The following is a 22,155-nucleotide window of genomic DNA, read 5'->3' on the forward strand; positions in this document are numbered from 1 at the left end:
ACCATCGACTGTCCTCTGCATCCCGAATCAGTCTAGCATCTACCACTTTATTGTCAGTTTGCGTTGTGAAGCCAATATTTGAATTCTCATCAAACCAAATTGAATCGTTAACTGTCAAGGAATGCTAATGATGCCATTTTCCATTATGCTGCTTTAATAAAGGCCAGCCTGAGGCCTGCCACCACTATCTCCATCTGACGCCTTCGCCCACACCAGCCCAATCAGTTTCCATGAGGTGCACAGGTTATTTTCTCTAAAATTAAACCGGGAACAGGCCCATCCTTTCCAGTCGCATTGTTTAATGCATATTGAACGCTGACGCCGGGAGTCCTGTCATTATATTTGCAACAATGATGCAAATGAAATTGCATAGATAAGAAGCCATTTTTTTCTCGCCGGGCTCCTCCGCCGGTGAAGGGGCACTGAATAATTTCCGAGTTTGATGTGATGGGGGGAAGGATCATTGTCGTGATGGATCATGGCGATTAATAGCGCCCGGGTGTGCACCGCAGACGCACCTCCACAGTTCTGTGATCTCCAAGAAGTATATAGACACTTACAAGGAGAGTTCAGACAAAAGTTTGGGGACAGGTAAGATTTGCAAATGTTTTTTAAAAGTCTCTTACACTCACTAAGGCAGGATTTATTTGATCAAAATAAACATTGTGAAATATTGTTGCAATATAATAACTGTTTTTTTTGTTTGTGTGTTTGTTTATATTTTAAAATGTATTTTATTCCTGTGATCAAAGCTGAATTTTCAGCATCATTACTCCAGTCTTCAGTCTCACATGATCCTTTAGAATGTATATACACTATATAGATATATACATATAGTGCTCTCCAAAAGTATTGGAACAGTAAAGACAAAATTGCTCTGTTGGCTGTGGAGTCAAGACATTTACAAATATGATTAAAAGATGAATATGAGACAAAACTACAGAACTGTCACATTTTATTAATGGGTGATTCAACACATAGATGTTTTATCAGCTAAGAAGTTCAGCACTTTTAGAGTTTCATCCCTCTATCTGATGTGAGCATAAGTATTGGAGCAGTTGCCTCAAAGGTCTTTCTAAGTGATCAGCTGTGTCCTGTTGCATTAATTCTTCAGATATTAAAAGCAGGGAATGTGTCGTATCAGTTATATCCATTACTTCTGCATTCTGAATCTTGCATTCGATGATGACTCACACAAACCAGGATGAAGACGAGGGAGCTTACTTTGAGAGAAAAGCAAGCAATTTGGATGCTAAAAGAGAAGAGGAAGTAAATTAGAGCTCTAGCAAAAACAAAGGGCATGGAGAAATCAAGAGTTTGGAAACCACCAGCAACCAATAACGACCTGATCGGCTGAGAAAACAACAGTAGTTGATGACAGACAAATCATAAAAGCTGTGAAAATGAACCCTAAAAGACGTGTCTGTAAAATCACCAACAACTTCCAGAAAGCTGGGGTGATGCTCTGACAATCTACTGCCTTCAGGAGACTTTGACACAGAATTACAGATGCTACACAGCAAGATGCAAACCTCTGACCAGCATCAAAAATAGAAAGGCAAGATTAGAGTTGGCAAAAAAGCACAAAGGTGAGCCAGAAGAGTTTTGGAACTGTGTTTATGGACCGATGAGAAAAAGATGAACCTTTATCTAAGTGATGGGAAAGCAGAAATGTGGAGAAAAAAAGGGAACTGCAATGATCGCAAGCATACAGCCTCATCTGTAAAGCATGGTGGAGGTGGTGTCATGGCATGGGCATGCATGGCTGCCTCTGGATCAGGCCCTCTCAACTTTACTGATGACTTAATGTATGATGACAGTAGCAGAATGAATTTGGAAGGGTACAAAACCATCTTGCCAACCAATATTCAAGAAAATGCCACCAGATTCATTGGGAAGTGCTTCATATTGCATCAGGATAATGACGCAAAACACCCTGCCAGTTCAGTCAAGGAATTTATAAGGGCAAAGAAATGGAAAGTCTTAGATTGCCCAAGTCAATCTCCAGATTTAAATCTGATTGAACATGAATTTCACCAGCTGGAGAGGAGAGTAAAGGCAGAAACTCCCCAAAACAAGCAACAATTGGAATTGGCTGCATTAAAGGCTGGGAAAAGTATTTCAAAGGATGAGACCAAGAGTCTGGTGATGTCTATGGGTCCCAGACTCACTGCTGTGATTGTGTGCAAGGGATCTGCAACTAAATAATAGCTTTTAATCTTTTATATCTGCCTTATGTTCAACTGTCCCAATACTTATGCTCACATCAATGAGTAGGATGAACTGTAAAAGTGCTGTTCTTTTTATTTGGGAAAACATGTATGTGTTGAAACGGCTAATAATAAAATGTGACATTCTGTAGTTTTGTCTCATATTCATCTTTTAATCATATTTGCAAATGTCTTGACTCCACAGCCAACAGAGCAATTTTGTCTTTACTGTTCCAATACTTATGGAGGGCACTGTATACATACAACTTTTTCCCCAGAATGTTTGATAAATAGAATGTTCAAAAGAACAGAAGTAGGTTTATGCTGCCTATTATAAGGTCTTACCACAATCACAGATATCTGAGTTTATTTAATTAGGCTTGGGCCGTATTCTAAAGCAGCACTGCATATATCCTTCATGAAGGAGTCAATCCCATAATAAATCCATTTAATATCGACCTTACATGCAGTAAACAGCAGGGCAGATATGTTTCAGGCAGAAATGATAACTCTCGTAAGTTTTGGCAGAAATTTTGGCAACATTTTCAAATGTGTGAGCAGATTTGAATATTCATGATTCAGTTATGTGCTCCAACTGTGGACAAGACGCTAAACAGGAGGTTCTTACTTTCTTCACATATCCTTGGATGTGCTCTGTGGTGGGAATCTGGTCTGCAGACATGCATTCCTCCAGTTTGAGATGGTAAGGCTCAAAGTCTGCCGGATTCTTCTCCCAGCTGAAGAGAGAGAGAGAGAGGGGAACACCGATTTAATGTCAAACATGCCACTCTTAAACAGGTGCAGAGCAGCGATATATCACAGACAAACTGAAAAAGTTCATTTTAGCAACCTGATTATACATAACGTTAGTGAGAAGATGGAGAACATCTGTTCACAAGGTTTATTATTGGAAACATTTTGCACAGCGTTGGCAAGAAATGAGCTCTAGAAAGACACATTTGCACTAAATGAGCAGATGTAATACTTGAGTTCTGCTTTCTGTCTCGGAGGTGATTTCCTTGGGCATTGTTAAAGGTGAAGTGTGTCGTTTATTCGATGTTAAAATACTTTCAATCCCAGTTTAATATGCAGAGTCAACTGTAAGTAAAATACTTGTAGGTTTAATAAAGTGTCGCTGCTCACTCAGAAAAAAGGTACAAAAGCAATCCACGGAGGGGAATGGGGCATTACCCTTTCAAAAGGTACTAATGTGTATAATTTGGGAACTAATATGTATCTTTAAAAGAATAGTTCACCCAAAAAATGAAAACTTGCTGAAAATGTACCCTCATGCCATCCAAGGTGTAGATGAGTTTGAAACATCATCAGAAACATCATTACATCACTTCCTCAACAATGGGTCATCTGCAGTGAATGGGTGCCGTAAGAATGAGAGTCCAAACGGCTGACAAAAACATTACAATAATCCACACCACTCCAGTCCATCAATTAACATCTTGTTAAAGAGAAAAGCTGTGTGTTTGTAAGAAACAAATTGATCATTAAGTTCAAGTTCAAGTTTATTTGTATAGTGCTTTTTACGATACAAATCGTTGCAAAGCAGCTCTACAGGAAATTAAGTTTCCACAATATATTTATATATTGCAGAACCTTAATATATTTAACTTATGGCAAAATTTGGTAATTCTGTGTGTTGTCTGAGCGTTGGCATCCTCTGAGGTCCTCTGAGGGGTTGGCATTATCTTTTCTCAGGTGTTCGGTCATCTCAGATCATTTAAGGGTTGGATCCAGACTGAAGCTTCTGTAATTCCTAGTTACCACGGGATGTTAATGTTGCAGAAACAGAGAAACAAATAGAGACATGATTAGCGTAGCTGCTGTTCCATCTAAACAAAAACGATTTGTTCAACCCAAGCTAAAGAATAATAATAATGTACGTCTGATCAGATATAACTGCAGTACAAGATTATAAGATGCATTATGTGAATGCTTGGCTAAAGAGATGTGTCTTTAATCTAGATTTAAACAGATAAAGTGTGTCTGAACCCCGCACGTTATCAAGAAGGCTATTCCAGAGTTTGGGAGCCAAATGTGAAAAAGCTCTACCTCCTTTAGTGGACTTTGCTATCCTAGGTACTACCAAAAGTCCAGAGTTTTGCGACCTTAGGGAGCGGGTTGGATTGTAGCGTGGTAGAAGACAAGTTAGGTACGCAGGAGCTAAACCATTTAGGGTCTTATAGGCAAGTTATAATATTTTGTAAATGATACAGAACTTAATAGGTAGCCAGTGCAGAGACTGTAAAATTGGGGTAATATGATCATATTTTCTTGACCTGGTAAGAACTCTAGCCGCTGCATTTTGGACTATCTGTAGCTTGTTTATTGAAGATGCAGGACAACCAGCTAGCAGTGCATTACAATAGTCCAGTCTAGAGGTCATGAATGCATGAACTAGCTTTTCTGCATCAGAAACAGGTAGCATGTTTCGAAGCTTGGCAATGTTTCTAAGATGGAAGAATGCTGTTTTTGTAACATGGGAAATATGATTTTCCTTAATGCATAATAATATTTAATAATAAAACAGTCTGAAACAGCTCTAAACAAATATACCAGTGCATTTTGATGTGAGAGTACAACAGGAGATGGACTTTTTCACTGGAGGAAGTGATATTATGGATTATGGACACACAGTTTGGCCATCTTTTCTCTTCACAAAACATTAATTGTTGGACTGGAGTGGTGTGGATTACTGGTGGATTATTGTGATGTTTTTATCAGCTGTTTGGACTCTCACTCTGACGGCACCCATTCACTGCAGAGCATCCACTGGTGAGCAAGTGATGTAATGCTAAACTTCTCCAAATCTGATCTGATGAAGAAACAAACTCCTCTACGTCTTAGATGGCCTGAGGATTGGAACATTTTCAGCAGAGTTTCATTTTTGGGTGTACTATTCCTTCAAGGTACCTATATGCAACCTTTAGGAGTAAAAAAGGTACAACGATGCACTGCTTAAAAATCCACCACTCCAGTGACAGTTTTTGTATCTTTTTTTTCTGAGAGTGTGGTGTTGGACTCGACCAATGGCATGTGTTGGGGGTGTGGCTATCTCTTTATTATTATGAGTGATCCAAACTCAAAGCTCTTTTTTTTTTTCTCCAGAGGAACCATGCAGAGATCCCCGTGAGGTGCTGATCTCAGGGACACCCATTCCAGTGTCTTCTCTTCCCATCTTCTGTGTGCATGTGACATTTGGGACAGAGATTAAACCCACTAACCCAGAGCTCTATCCAACCACAAAGTCGCAGCACAGCAGGGCCCTGACTCACCTCTGTCATACACACACACACACACACGAATTCACACTTCCCGCCAACACACGGCCATCTGCTGCCTGAACACATTCCCCTCATGGTGTTCCTGCAGCACGTACGACTGGATCCTGCAGTCTGGCTTTAACATGAAGATAAACAAATCTGAGCAGCGTATGAGCGGCAGAATGAAAGGCCTGTCTATTTAACAAGTTAATTTAGTGTGATTAACAATAATAAAAAGGAAAAACATGCTTTCTTGCAATTAATCATGGCCCCTGACATGTTGGTGAATTTTGTAATGTAAATAAGAAGATTTCCTACTATCTGAGCAATTGCGAGTCTGTAGTCCTATAACCACTTGTGATAATACAAAAAGCTGGCTTTCAAATATACTTCAAATTGCAATCTCACGAGAAACATGACATCTTGAGCTGAATGCATTTTCCTTTTTTTTCAAGATTTTTCAAGCTCCGTAAGTTTGGGTTCAATCCAATTTTGCATTAACGCATTAAATGCATTAAATTTATCAAAATTGAAACAGAAGGCATTTACATACAAAATATATTATATTATTTTAAACGTACTATTCATCAAAGAATCCTGAAGAAAAATCTAATTTTCCACAAACAAATCAACTAATAATCAGAAATGATTCTTGAGCAGCAAATCAGTATATTAGAATGATTTCTGAAGGATCATGTGACAATGAAGATTGGAGTAATGATGCTGAAAATGCAGCTTTGCATCACTAGAATAAATTACATTTTACAATATATTAAAATAAGACATGGTTATTTTAAAATATAATAATATTTTATAATATTACTTTTTTCACTGCATTTATGATCAAGTAAACTAAGCCTTGGTGAGTTTTTTTGTGTTTTTTTTGTCAAATAAAAAAAGAATATTTCAGAAATCCTTTTTGTAGAGCCCAGTACATGACTGACAGGGTTGTAGGCGGATCTTTCTTCAAATTCAAATTTTGGAATGTTTTGGAACTTTTTTCTAATCGGTTTTTGATTTTGCTGACCACTTGTTATGAGATAACCTGAGACTACCCATACTGGGATCACTACTAAAACATCTGAGAAGCAGGAGACCTCAGCTTTCTATTACTCCACTTCTGTATTTGCTCTCCATTTGATCTCAAATGATTTATTTTAAGAAATGAAATTTTTGTCATCCTATGCATCCTGTGGTCACTATGAACTTTTTCATTCAAAAGAACCATATGCTGATTCTTCTTTTGTGTTCAACTGAAAAATACACCAGCATGAAGGTGAGTAAATACAGATTTCTCACTTTTGCATGGACTTTTCCTGTAAAGAGATTACATTTGTGATATTTCTTTCCTACAGGCTTAATGCACCTACAGAAGAGCGATAGACAGTTCTTGGCAACGCCGAGGCTGTTTGTGGAAATGCTTTAGCGGGTTAAACAGCAGTAACTTTGACAGAAAAGATCCAGCAGCTTGCTCGCAGGAGTGCCGCTTCTGGGAATAAAAAGCTTTAAGCAACACTGATCTAGACTTCCTTCAGAAACGGTTCGCTCAAAGGTTTGTCTCAGACATGGATCTTAGACACAGCTGGGTTGCACTGTTGGCAAACGCCTGTTTGCCTGCGGATCATCTTAGTTGGTGTGTGCGAGTGTGTGTGTGTTTTCACCTCTCTCTATCTTTGCCCACAGGAATGCCGATATCACTGGTGCTGTCAGATTCAGTGTTTCCGGGTCTGGAGGCTAAATCCAGCTGTGTGCATGTGCAATTCGGTGGCATTGCCATGACAACAACCTTCGATGGGATCCATCAAACCTAGGTATCCCATCTTTAATCACTGCATTAATAATGTATCACATCTTTCTTGATGTCAGCTTATTTACCGAGCCATGAATAATGTTATTCAAGCATATCGGCCTTAATGGTTTCTGGTCTGTACCGGTACCCCTGTGAGGTGCTCGCCAATTATCAAAAAATGATGCATAAATCACCCACCCTCGTCGCTGAAGTGGAACTGTAACTAAAATTGAACATGGGGGGCTTGACAGTTGACATTTGGAATTATAAACACAGTCAGCTACCGCAAACATTCACCGCTAGGTTATAAGTAATGATATTATATTATATATATTTTATACTATATTATAAGTAATATAAGTAAATCGCTTTAAAACTGGCCTGCCGACGCTACTCCCGAGATTCTCCTTCATAGTTGTGATGTTTATGTCTACACGGGCCAGAAGTCAGGAGCAGCTCCTGCTTTAGCGGTGTAGCGTCTGGTTTGGGTGAGTTTCGGAGGGGAAACTGTAGCAATGTCACCTACTATAAGCTCCACACACAGCAGCTAATCCTGATGTGGGAGAGCTGGGCCTGCATCCAGAGAGTCTGGGTGAATATTAAACACTGGAACATGTGGTTGACTGACGTCTGAACTCCATCCCATCTCCTCTGTATTGTTCTACTATACTAGAACAACAACAGGTGAAGGTGTTGAATCAGCTCCCTGTTTAAATTACTTAGAGGTGGGCGATATGATCAAAATCTTTACCTCGATGTAAGTGAATTTTAACTAAAATCTTCACTACATTGCAAGTAATTTTAACCAAAATCTTTACCACTATATAAGCCATTTTTAACCAAAATCATAACTCGGTATCAGTCATTTTTAACCAGCATCTTTACCACAATACAAGTAATTTTTTACCAAAATCTTCCCTACGATACAAGTAGCCTATTATTGAAACAACGTCTTTACCATGATACAAGTCATTTTAAACGACATCTTTACCACAGTACAAGTAATTTTTAACCAAAATATTTCCCCCCGATTCAAGTAATTTTTAAGCAACATCTTTAGCAAGATACAAGTACATTTTAAGCAACATCTTTACCACAATGCAAGTAATATTTAACAAAAATCTTTACCCTGATAGAAGTTATTTTAAACAACATCTTTTCCGCATACAAGTAATTTTTAACCGATATCTTTACCGCGATACAAGTCATTTTTAACCGAAATCTTTACCACATTAAAAGTAATTTTTAACCGATATCTTTACCCCAAAACAAGTAATTTTTAAACAACATCTTTACCACAATAAAAGCATTTTTTTAACCAAAATCTGTTTTGTGAGATACATTTTTAGCCAATATCTTTACAAGATACAAGTCATTTTAACCAAAATCTTTACTCCGATATAATAAAATTTTAACCAAGTTAACCAGCATAAATCTTTATGCTGATATCAGTAATTTTTAACCAACATTGTTACCATGATATCACTCATTTCTAACCAAATACAAGTCATTTTTCACCACGGTAAAGAACGCCATTACATTATTCTGTCTGAAATCAGAGATGCTACTAAATGAAATTGAAGCCATACCCTGTATTTCTCAACATCAAATGACTGTTAATTACATTACATCAGACTTTTTGACAACTGGCTATTTTTCACTTAAGACGACCAAATTGTATTGATACTTTCTAACAATTGTCTCTTGCTTACAACAAAACCAACTATTGTCCAAATCCCTTATTTACTTTCAAGTCACTGCAGGACTGATAGATGTGCTAGACAACATTATAATTACAATATAGCCCTAAAACTGTTCAATGTTAATGCAAAGAGGCCATAACACTATGACTTTCTGTGAAACTGCTTTGTGAAAAGTGCTTCACAAAGAAATTTGACTTGACAAGAATTTCAGATAAAATCTCAGTATTGAAGATCTGAACCTCTTCACATGCATTTTATATCTCTATATCCTTGTAAAGATGAAAAATCACTGAGATTAAACGATAACATTTACCTCTAGAAGGTCTTCTACCAGTTTTAATTAACTTGATCAAAATGGACTACCAGCCGATCAACCATCTAAACCAAGTAATGACCAGCTCAGACCATCAGTAGTTACTTTTAGCTGGATTTCCCGACAGATCCTTCTTTCATCTCTCATTTTGTTCCGTTCCCTCCTCCTCGTCTCCTCTCCAGCTCTCTTGTCTTCTCCTCTGGACGTTTTTGGGTCTGTTTGTTTTGGGAGAGCGAGGAATGGCTACATGAAGGTTTTCTTTCATCTGCACTATTCCTCCCTCTCCTCTGTGATTGCTGGGATTGGCAGGGGAGGAGTAGAGCTGTGCCCTGTTTGATATCTCGCCTCTCTCTTGCTTTTTTTCACAGGTTTATCCCTCAGGGCCGCTGCTGATGCGAGCAACTGTCTCCACGGTGACAGACGCCAAAGATAAAGCAAGGCAGCTTTGCTGAAGCCATCAAAGGTTGGCAGCCGTCTCGATACTACGATTCCTCCCAACACGCTCACATCCACGCACACATGACAGAATCCAAGTCTGATCATCTTTCTTCTCATTTTGCTCTTGGTCTCTTTAAGTCTTCACTATGAACAACACATGCACATCATCCCAACATCACGCCTACTCTACAGATGAAACATGACTTCTTAAAGGAAGAGTTAATCTGAAAATTCTGTCATTATTTACTCACTCTCATGTTGTTCTGAACTCATATGACTTTCTTTCTTCCACTGAACCTTTAGAGGAATATTCAGACTGCCATTTTCCATCTGACAAAATCAGAGTAACCAAAAAGTAACCATAAAAGTAGTCTATACAACTAATAATAATGTTTCTTCAGAAGCAAATCAGCGTATTAGAATAATTTCTGATGGATCATATGACACTAAAGATTGGAGTATGCTAAAAATTCAGCTTTGCATCAAAGGAATAAAATTACATTTTTAAAATAAATTCAAATAGTAAACAGTAAATTGTAATAATTTTAGTTCACAATATTTTTGATGAAATAAATGCAGCCTTGGTAAGCAGAAAAGACTTCACACTTTTGATCAGTAAATATCTACATAAATTGTTGTTTATTTTTTTATGTTAATGTTTTTGTAAATATATAGGAATGTTGAGTGATAATCTTTTAGCTAAACCATACAGCCGGTTTTGACAATCACTATAAGCTGTTGTTGTATAGAAACAAGGAGAGTCTGCATTCCTTAAAATGTCTCCTTTTGTGTTGCACTTAAATAAACTGACAGCATACAGTATGGGTTTGAAACTAAATTGTCATTTCTGGGTCAACTGTTCCTTTAAGATGAGTGATGAAGTGTGTATATGCCTTTAATAATGAGTTTTTGAGTGAGCATTCTTGCTTTTCAGTGCATGACACATTAACATGAGGGGAGGTCATGCCAAGAGTTCATCTTGACATCCATTGAACTGTGTAATGTTACAGTACAGTTTACAGCTCAAGCTCATACCGGCCCTCACAAAGTGCTGTTTCAAGTGGAAAAGAGTAGCCAGAAGATCAGCAATAATAGAGAGAGGATTTTTTCCTTCTTAATGTTTTGTATTAAACCTTAATTTGCCAGGAATGTGTTTCAGGATTAAACTGAATAATTCCAGGGCTTTTGAGTTTTGATTTTGAGTCCACACTGCATCTCAGAAGCCACTTTTTCCTTACACAAGATGCCGGTCCCCAGTTGGGAACTAAAGGTTCATTTATGTGCAAAAATGGGCTCTGCATTGGCCCCTGAAACCTGCTGGTCTCAACCCTAACATTAGAGGCCAGGATTTAAGGTAATTTCCACAAAACATAAAGTCAGGTCAATAAAATTGCTTCGTTTTTCTCAGTATATTTACAAAGATCATAGTATTTTTATATGTGATACTGGAGTTTTAAGTCACTGGGGTATATTTGTAGCAATAGCCAAAAATACATTGTATGGGTCAAAATGATTGATTCCCTTCCAGGAACTCGAGCTGCGTCGAAACGCTAGAGGAACGTCTTCAGTGGGACCACGCTCTGAACCACGTGTGTAATTTGTCCAATGGAAGGGCGAGACGTCACGGCCGGGTGACGTAATCGACCAGGAAGCATAAAAGCATGTGCGGTGGAACCGGCATTTGCTTTCTGTCATTCAGCAACCGCTACTCTGTGTGTGTGTCTGTCGATCTGTGTTGTGAGTCTTATTTAGTGTTGTTTGTTACATCATCGTTCGTCTCTCAAATCAGTGGAAACCTGAATCTCAGCACTGAGGTAAGGCGGGCCTTCACATGGGCCCCATCATTACCTCACTTCCTTCCTCCAAGGAATCTCCTCTAAGAGGTCAGCGGGGTCAGACACATGCCTGCAGTCTCAGATGCAGAGGGAGATGTGACTGTGGTGTGTGTGGGTGGAAGTCAGCTCAGTGTCTCCCGCTCAGTGTCCTTTACACCGGTCTGGACACTGTGTGACGGCCATCCAGCAGCGCTGCAGGCAGGAAGTGGATGTGACTTTGAGTTCCTGCCACTGTTTTGCCAGAGGATTATCGAACCGCTCTTCAACCTTCATCAGCTCTGTGTGACAGACTGTAAAGTGTTGGCCTCATGCAGGCAGACTTTGGACTAACAGCAAACAGCAAACTAACAGCTTACGCTGTCCACTGCTTGACTGACATTTAAAGCAGCCAATCGCATTTTTTCAGTTGTATGTATTGTTTAGCGGTGGTTTATCTGAAATAGCTGCTACCACTGTAATAGACTGGAGTGAAAAAAATAATAATTTAAACAATGACACATCTGCTGTTAGTTGTACTAAAAAAACACCAAATAAATTGGCAGCAAAGTGGACAGACTCTTTGATCTGAATATATGCTACCATTCAAAGTCAGTAAATTTATTTTTTATATTTTTAAAAGAAGTCACTTAAGCTCACCAAGGCTGCATTTATTTGATCAAAAATACAGTAAAAGCAGTAATATTTTGAAATATTATTACAATTTAGAAAAACTATTTTCTATTTGAGAATATTTTATAATGTAATTTATTCATGTGATTCAAAGCTGAATTTTCTGATCAATATTTTTGTCAAAGCCATAATGAGATTTTTGAAGACTAAAAAGCAGTGTTATTTTGTTATTTTATCTTTTATACTATTATAGTTTCTGTTAATATTTCAAATTAATTTTTAATTAGATTTTTATATTTTCTGTTGTCATTTAGTTAAGTTTGCTTCTTTTTCATTTTCATGAGTGTTTTTTAACATGCCTAATTTTAATATATATATTTGTACTTTAAATAATAACTTTTTTTTTAGTTACATTTTGAATTAAATTTAATTTTTTTAAATTATTTATTTTTGGTTATTTTAGTTGTTCATCTTAAACTAAAAGAAAATGAGAATGGTTGCCTTTATTCAATGTTTATTTTATTCCAAGTAATTTTATTTGTAGTTTAGAATGATAAAATACTGCATTTATTAGATTTTTTATTTATTTAATCTTAAACATTTACTGCCACTTTTGATCAATTTAATTCATCCTTTCCAAATAAAAGTATTAATTCTTCTTAAAAATAAAAATAAAATAATAAATCTTACTGACCCCAAACTTTTGGACAGAACGGTAGAGTATGTCCATCCAAAAGTCATATTTTTTAATTTATTTTGACATTATTTTCTTTTACAGATAAAGCTCAAACAATAAAGCAAATATGCTATTGTTCATGCAGTCACCTCATGCACCTCAAACTCTTATTTTGTAATACTAAATTTGGGCAAATCTGGATATTAAATCTTCCTCAGAAGTGTTTATTCCTTCAACCTGGTAACTTAATTACACATCTTCCTTTCCTGGTGAACTGAACCTATTCTTACTCCTGGATGATGTGCAAAGTCAGAGCGAGCAGATTTTGTGTAAAAATCATTTGACGGTCGACTATGGGTCATCAGTGGCAGACGAGGTGAGTGGAGAAACTGATGAAAGATAGCAGTGCAGAAATGATTCACAAAAGTCATATTGGGGGGGGGGGGGGGGGGGGGGGAACTGATTATTCTTGTATATAATGCAGACTATATTGTTGTCCAGTTATAATGCAATCAGGCTTTACAGTACAAAGAGGATGTGGCAGCACCAAATACAGCATATCCAACCCAATAACAACACGTGGAGTCTTAAAGGTACAGTAGCACAACAGCCAGTTGAAGGATCACAGGATGGAGGATGGAAAATGCTCATAAACACAACATTATGTTGTTTTGTGGTGCAATAAAGTAACATTATAGAGGACTATAAAAACATTATAAAGGATTTGAAGCAAAAAGCGGAGATAAAAAGTGGGACACGACCCCTGTAATAAATGTCAGCACCACCTGTGGAGTTGCAAGCAGCTGTCATGTTTTCATTAGCAGTGTTGTGACCCCACCTGTCAGAGACTTTGATGAGCACTGCCCGGTAGAGCTGGCGCTGGATGCTGGCGGGCTCGGGGCCGCACGGGTGGACGAAGGGGTGCACAGCTGCTAGAATGAAGCCCTGCTGGTACAGATCCTGCAGCTGAGACGGCAGCTCCCTCACCGAGGACAGGCACAGCGTGGACGTCCCATCTGCCAGAGGATACAGAGGGGTGAGAACAGCACTCACTGGACCGCACATGCTTCCCCTGAAGTCTGCACACTGGCAAATATCTATATATTTTTCAAATTTTTGATGATATATACATATACATGATTTATTTAGGATTTATTGTTTTTTTTGCAATTTTAGCCAAACAGTTGTTGCCAAGTAAAGGAAGGAATAATATTTATGTAGTAAAATTATTTAAGAAAGGAAGAATATTTAATTCACAGTTATACGCACTAGGATAACAAAATGTAATATTAAACAGCAATATATATTATATATTTTTATTTAATAATAAATATATTTTTATAATATTTAATATTATAAAAAAACATTTCAATAAATGAAAAAAAAAAACAGGCAAAGGCTTCAGTGGTTATTGTATTTTATAGTATATTATTAGTTTTTGCATATTAAAATTTTAAAATAATATATAGTTTTTTAAATATATCTAAAATTAAATATCTATCTATCTATCTATCTATCTATCTATCTATCTATCTATCTATCTATCTATCTATCTATCTATCTATCTATCTATCTATATAGGCAATATTTATCTATATAGGCAATATTTTGGCTCTGGTTGATATATATATAGATGAAAAAAATGATTTTCATTATAATTTGTATAATTTGTTTGCCTATTTTGTCTTTATTCGTTCTCTTTAGGACAGTAGATCGGTGGGCAGAAAAGTAGTCCCCATGAGCAAATAGCCTGAGTCCCCATGAGCAAACAGCCCTCATATGTGCTAAAGATGTGCATTATATGAATCAACTGCCAAATCATTGCAGCTATATCATGAATCGTTAATATAACACCCAGTCTTTTGAGCCATACAAACAGCGGACGGTCAAACACAGTTTGTTGTTTTTCCATTGCTCAGAGTCGGTTCTCCTGGAGGATTTGCTAGTTTGTTTGCGATGAAAGCCAGAAAGACTCAAGGGTTGCTTTAGCAACTGGTGCCTCACTAACCTTGTCTATGATTTAATGCGCCTGGTGAAAAATCGAATTAAATGTGATTGTTTAGCTGGTGGTGAGATGAGAGTGTTTTACACAAGAGCTTTGATATCTTCCTGACAGCCCAGTCACATCCAGCTCTGGCTGTAATGAGATACACTCGTGGAGTGACCAGACATTTAGAAGTGGGAGGAACACCTTCCCCGTTTTAATCTAAAGTCTTGTCTGGGCATAATCGAGAGAGAGAGAGAGAGAGAGAGGGAGAGAGAGAGAAGACATGCTACATAACAGACAGAAAGTGTCAGAATCGCCCAGCTGTGCAACAACACAGCAGATCTGTCTCACAACGCAACCAAGACGGCCGTATGCTAATGAGAGGGCATCGACCACAAACGCATTCTATGCACACTAATGCAGACATGAATGATTGGCTCATGCATTGTTAGTGTGACTGTGAGGTCCAGTTGTACATACTTATTGCCCACTATAGTGCACATTTTGAACAGAACTTTATTTCGATAATGGGCCTTATTTACATGTTTGAATGACATTAAGTGCATTTGGAATTGCATGCCAGCTTGCTCACTATTTCTTCAATATGTAATATGACAAACTGAATAACCAGATTATTTATGACATTTGCCAAAATGCAGTATGCAACTGAGAAGAATACTGTATCCCACAATGCAATGCACTAGACTTGAACTTTTATTTCAAGTGTGGAAAATGTTTTCACTTCAATTCCAGCACAAATACCTAAACATTCTTAAATCAAGAAACATTTGCCTGAGATGCAAAAAGACTTCAAATATGAAGTCTTGTTTTCTAATTTTTTAAATAAAAAAAATATATATTTAAAAAAAGAAAAAAATATAAATAAAACAAACGTTCTCCCGTTACTATCGTAACCTCGGTTCCCTGAGATATGGGAACGAGTACTGCGTCACAAGACACTTGTATGGGAAAACCCCTTTTTTCCTCTTCACTGAAGCCTTTTCAATCACGCAGTGAAACTGCACATCCATTTGTTCGTGCAGTGCTATAAAATCGAACCAATGGCTTGGCGGCGGTGATGAGCGAGCCTATGGCTATGCAGCCCGCCAGAGCCTGCCAAAATGGGGGGGCTTCTGGCTCTATAAGCGGCCGTTTTGCTGGCGCAACTCAGATTTCTTTGAATGAAGCGACTGAGGCGTGCAGCTTATAGCACAGCCAGGAACGCAGTACTCATTCCCATATCTCAGGGACCCGAGGTTACGATAATAACCGAGTACGTTCCCTGTCGATATTTCATTCGTACTGCGTCGTAAGACGCTTGTATGGGAACCAGTACAATCACGCCGTGCTATGATGGGAAACGACTCAAACCGTAGAAAAAAGCCCAAGGAGGAGTATGCTAGGGTGATAGCATCCACTATCCACCTGGAGATTCTTTGCTTCGTAACAGAGCAACCTTTAGCACGGTTACCCAAGCTGACAAAAAGCTGTTCTGATCTCCTGAACGAGGCAGAATGTATACCCTCAGGGCCCTGACGGGGCAGAGCAGGGACAAATCCTAGTCATCCGTCGAGGGGGGAAGCGTGGAAAGCGCTATGACCTGGGCTCTGAACGGGGTGGAGAGCACCTTAGGTACATAACCCAGTTTTGGTTTCAGGACGACCTTGGAGTCGTTAGGCCCGAATTCCAGGCAAGCAGGGTTGACAGAAAGGGCCTGTAGGTCTCCTACTCGCTTAACCAGTACCAAACGGTTTTAAACGAGAGCGATCTCAGGCTCACGGATTGCAATGCTTGAATGAAGCCCCGCTGACGTCAGCATGGGATTTCGCCAAGCACTCAGCGTGACCCTCATCAGCGTGCAGGGGAGTCCTGCACGTCTTACAATGACGGCGCAACATTTGAAACAACGGTGAAGAACTTGCTCTTTTGTGAGGCTCTTTTAGATAGTCGCCTGATGGCGGCAGGGGATAGACCGGAATCTGCGAGCTGTGCACTGCGAGAGGTCCAATCCGGCTGCTGAGGCTGCTGAGGCGTTTCAACGGTGAATCTCGGCGTCAGCGAAGAGTTAGCGAGGAAGAATCTTCGTCGCTGAAGAGAAGAAATCTGAGTTGCGGCGGTGAAGCGGCCACTTATATAGCCAGAAGCCCCCCACATTTTGGCAGTACGAGTGAAATATCGACAGGGAACTTAATTTTTTATTTTTCATTTGTATTTGTAGTTTATTTTTTTAAGCATTAAGTCACTTAATATTTTATATATATATTTTTAGATATTTGTACTGGAAAACAGAACAAAGTTACAAAGATTTTTCTGTATCTTTATTTTTTATATTAGTTGCAGGGTTATTATAGTTAACTAAAACTAAAACCTTTTTAAAATGTAAAACCTTTAAAAAAAAATGTTTCTTAAAATAACTAAAACAACTGAAACTATAGACATAACTATTTAGGCATTTATAAAAAGCTAATAAAAAGGACAAAATCACAACACTGACTAAAATTAAAACAGAAACTGAAAAACTAAAACTATAATAGCATCTTAATAATACTATAACCCTGATTGTTTGTAATTTTTCAAAATCCCTTACTTGATTAGACTGCCAAATTTTAAGACATTTTTTTCACAAAATTAAATAAAAAATCAAAAATACCATTTTTTTTATATTCAAGATCATAACCAGATGCCACATGTACAGTATTCATTGTAATAATGTGACCACAATGTATGCTAATGTTTATCATTACAAAAAACACACTGTAAGTAGTATATTAGTTTTCAAGCATAGCCAATGACTCAACTGAAATAATCAGCAGTGCACTGGACCTGGTTAAGTTGGTTTGTGGGTGGTTTGTGAATGAGACACGTGTCTTTGCACAACTATTTGTGAATCGTGCCCGAGACAGAAACAGTCAGTTTGTCTGTCTGCTCACAGATGGCTCCGTGCCAAAACACTGTCATAAAAACCAACCCAAACAGCTGCTCGGAGTGAGTTCTTCCAAAATAAACACAGCCCAACAGTCAGCTGTGCCTCCATACACTGTAAGTTACATGTGCACAATGTGCTGGAAGAAGTCGACTTGAATACTGAACTCAACCTTAAGAACAGGAAGTCATCCGAGGTCACGCCGTCGAGCTCTAGACCCTTCTTCTGCTTTTTAATCTTAGAAGAACTCTAAATTTACACCGAGACACAGACAGATGTGTGTGTGCCTCGACAGCAGTTTTGGAAAGCGGTATTATGGTATTCCACAGCTAAAAATGTATTTCTGTGAATACCAAACAAACAATAAAACCTTCATATTTCCAGATAACAATTTCAGATCCAGTTACGCTTGCAGATTTATCATGGTCTCTTGCAAGTTGTGCAATATTTATGTTCTTTTTGCTGTAAATACGGCCCAAAAATTGCTGTTTGCACCAACTTTTAATGCCAAGTGGAGGACATTTGCTTGCCATTAAACTGTATTTTGCACATATTTTTTATTGGAAGAAAAAAAAGAAATAGTAATGATCTTAGAAACCTCTGTTTATCTTTTTTCATATATTGAAATGTTTTAAAAATATTTTTTTAAATAATATAAAATATACAAAAATATGTAATACATAACAAAAACATATAATAAAAAATCATAGAAGCCATATTTAAAGATGCCACTTCGCTAGCAGTCTTGATGAACTTTTTGATATTTTAGTATTTGTAAATTAATTTGAGTCATGTTTGTCATGCTTACACTTCAAAAAAAGAAAAATCGCAGGGAATTGTGTTGCATTTACTTACAAATGGTGTTTTGCGCTTGGCGAGTGTTATTTTTTCACCCTGGCTTTTCGGTAAAAGGACAAATGGAAGATAAATCATAAGATGGAGCTGACATAAAGGGCTGATTGTGCCTGGATGTATGTTCTTCTTTTCTCAGCCGTAATTCCAAAGCTCCATTGTAAAATAGCACAAGCAAAAAAGCAAAGGGCGCTTGAGGCAAATCATTGGCCAGCTAAAAATAACCCTGGATTGCTCAATCATATTCTCCATATTCTCAATCATATTCTCCAAGCCGTGAGATAAAACGAATGATGAGAAAATAGTCCACAGATACAAAAGCCCTCTAAACTGTACGTTCGCGGTTGGATCTGTTTAAGTATAATTAATCCTGGTATGTTTGATTTGATTTTTTGCTTTGTGTGTGTATACAGAGTTTCTCCCCAGAGGCAGATGCATGCTGGGTTTGCCCTCTCACAGTCGATGCTATTAGCTCTCTCTGCCATCTCCTCCGGTATGTGCACTTTCTGTGTCTTGTAGACAAAAATAAGCAAGAAATTTTATCACATGCCACTGGGAAAACACATATTGGGATGTTGCTTAAGTTGGCCTTAATCACCGTATGAACTCCCAAAACGTCCAAGTCTGTGGCAGCCAATATAGAAAAGTATTTTTCAGGCTCGTGCACCGGAGCAGATCAGCCTTTGATAACATATGAGATAGCTCATCCCATAGGAAAGACTAATCACAAAGAAGCGCCCTATAATACCTCAATTGTTTCTCTCAGAAAGTAATGAGAAGAAATGGAGAGCAAATGCACAAGCCTTACAGATTTCATTTTCCAGAGAAAAAGACCCCAGTAACCTCATATACTGTATTTATTTTTTTTTTATAAAAATGTTTCAATCAAAAGTGCGAAATATATATTTACATTAGAGATGCCCAAGCCAGGGCCTGTGGGCCAAATCTATGCCATGTCACAAGAAGAGGGAGAAAATATTAGAAAATATTATCCCCCATTAGGCCATGGGGAAGTCGTGGCCTAATGGTTAGAGAGTCGGACTCGTAATCTAAAGGTTGCGGGTTCGAGTCCCCGGCCGGCAGGGATTGTAGGTGGGGGGAGTGAATGTACAGCGCTCTCTCCACCCTCAATACCACGACTGAGGTGCCCTTGAGCAAGGCTCCGAACCCACAACTGCTCCCCGGGCGCCGCAGCATGGCTGCCCACTGCTTTGTGTGTAATGGCAAAATCATTATATTTTGTTTTGTTTTTTTATTAAGTTAATTTAGAAAAACGTTTGGAGCATTTTTGTTCCTTAAATAGCCTATAAGTTTTTGATTTTTTTAAAGTAACGACCAAGCGGCCAGCGGCATGAGCTGATCATAGCCTATGTTTGATCAATTTAGCCTTCTCATATCATCACGACTTGCCTAAAATAAAATCTATAGATATACTAAAACAGTTCAAGCATATAACAGTGTTTAAACGTTAAACCTGCGCTATAATAATAATGTGTGTAGCCTATATCTGAGTTTGTGCGGAGAGTGGAAGCTAAAGCGCGCTCTGCAGGACATGGAGGCACCAGCGCAAACACTTGCATTTTTTTCAGTGGAAACAAATTAAAATAGCCTATGCCGTCATTTTTTTTTATTTTTTTTTATTTTTATAAAGGTAAGAGTAATACATCATTCGGAACTGTAAAGGGTCTACTTGTATTTGTGTGCACTCACAATACCAACAAAAGGTAGTTCTTTTATAAAACAAAGAAAACAAACATGATGCGCTTTCTGCCGTCTTGAAGCTGAGCGAACACATGCCTCACAGACATGATAAATATATCTACAGACAGATTTAAATTATTACTTAACGAAATTAAAAAATCGAAAACAAAAACCTTGTTATTATAATCTTAATCAATCAATAAAGATGCATTTCTCTCTAAAGGCGCGTCTATGAGGAGACGGCGAGTCAGGAACAGCAACTTCATCCTTGAGACACAGACTCAGAAAACATTAGTTTATTAGTAATAATTCAAATATCTCCTTAGTATTTCCTGCAGACACACATTCATGGTTATGTTTGCTGGGGTGTTGCAGCAAGCTTTAGCCTATAGCATGCATTTGAACGCAGAACTCTGCAGCTGCGCTGAAGTCACTTGCGCACGCTGCTGCGGGACACTAAACACCAAACACCGATTATTTTCAGCACTAATCGATGGATGTCTACAATATAAAAATAAGGAGAAACCCAAAACAGGTCCGAGGCCCGGCCCTGCCCGTGTCTGAACTATGATGTGAAAATTGTCCCGAAGCCCGGCCCTAGAGGCCTAAAAAAGTCGGGGCCCGTCGGGCGCGGGGCCGAAATGCAGGGCTCTACGTCAGTGCTTAGTTCAAGGCATGGTTTTGGGATATTCTACGCTTACTGTGGCTTAATGTTTTAAAACAGTGACATTGGAGGACCAAATTTCATAATAATAAAAGCTGATCAAATTTTTAAGCTAATATTAATAACCTTATTAGTAATATTACTAAGCCCAGAATATGAACGCAACGCCCTGCACGTAAGCTTTTTCTCCCCATATAATATCCTTAAGGTAGGCTAATGAATGAAAACGGTGATTTAAAAATACCAAATCCATTGCATTCATATTCTGGGCTATTCCGCTTTATTAATAGTAATATGATTAATAAGGTTATTATTATTAACCTAATAATTTTATTAGTATTTATTATTATCGAATTTGGTCCTCCAATGTCACTGTTTTAAAACATTAAGCAACATTAAGCGTTTTAGAATGTCCCAAAACCGTGCCTTGAACTAAGCACTGACTGTATTACTTTATTGAGTCCAAGTTCAAAATAAAACTCTATGAACTGCACCATTGTGAACATACGAGCTGTAACCACTGCAAGCTGTAAAGTAACCAGGAAGAGTTTGTCCGAACTCAACTGGTTTTGCGAGAGAACACAAAGTTTCTCGAGGGAACGCAAAACATTAGAAAAATATTTTTTCCTCCCACCCCAATTTTTTTCCCATCACCATGTCCCATAAAGGGCTCTGTAGAATTGGATTAAAAATAAATAAAAAATAATAAATTTTATTTAAATTTTTTTTTAATACATTTTAATATAATAAAATTGGATATAATGCAACATAAATTTTTGCCCCACGCCCCTCAAACAAGGTTGATTTTTGGCCCTCTGTATTAAAAAGTTTGTGCATCTCTGATTTAAACTTCTTGGTTGGTTAAAAACATCTGAAAACTGTATTATTTCTCACAGCTGAGCAATAAAGCTGTCTGGTTAGTGTGTTTTTCTGTTTTCAAGTATCAAGACATTTTTAGCTGGAAGAATTATTATATCAGTTATTTGCAAATAACAAAGTGTGGAGGGGGAAATGTGACATTTACAGGCTTAATAATATTATTTTGCCTGGAAAACTCACATCTGTAGTCATATGCCATGGTAAAAGTTTATTTCCAGTGATTAATAATGGTAAGAGTAATAATGGTAACCCTTGCCCAAAGACATTAGACACAAAAACTCAATTACAGCAGCAGACT

General features: G+C 37.9%; 1 protein-coding gene across 1 annotated transcript in view; it reads right to left on the minus strand.

Moving 5' to 3' along the window:
- The window catches only part of LOC306877575 (raftlin-like), a 99,094-nt gene that overhangs the window by 42,328 nt on the left and 34,611 nt on the right, over positions 1 to 22,155 (minus strand). The window contains exons 3-4 of the mRNA XM_079429417.1: positions 13,690 to 13,867; positions 2,839 to 2,947 (exon numbers count right to left, since the gene is read on the minus strand). Coding sequence (XP_079285543.1) covers positions 2,839 to 2,947; positions 13,690 to 13,867 — 287 coding nt within the window. The remainder of the gene's footprint in view (positions 1 to 2,838; positions 2,948 to 13,689; positions 13,868 to 22,155) is intronic.

The sequence above is a fragment of the Barbus barbus genome (assembly GCF_936440315.1).
Source record: "Barbus barbus genome assembly, chromosome: 12".
In the NCBI taxonomy this organism is placed as follows: domain Eukaryota; kingdom Metazoa; phylum Chordata; class Actinopteri; order Cypriniformes; family Cyprinidae; genus Barbus; species Barbus barbus.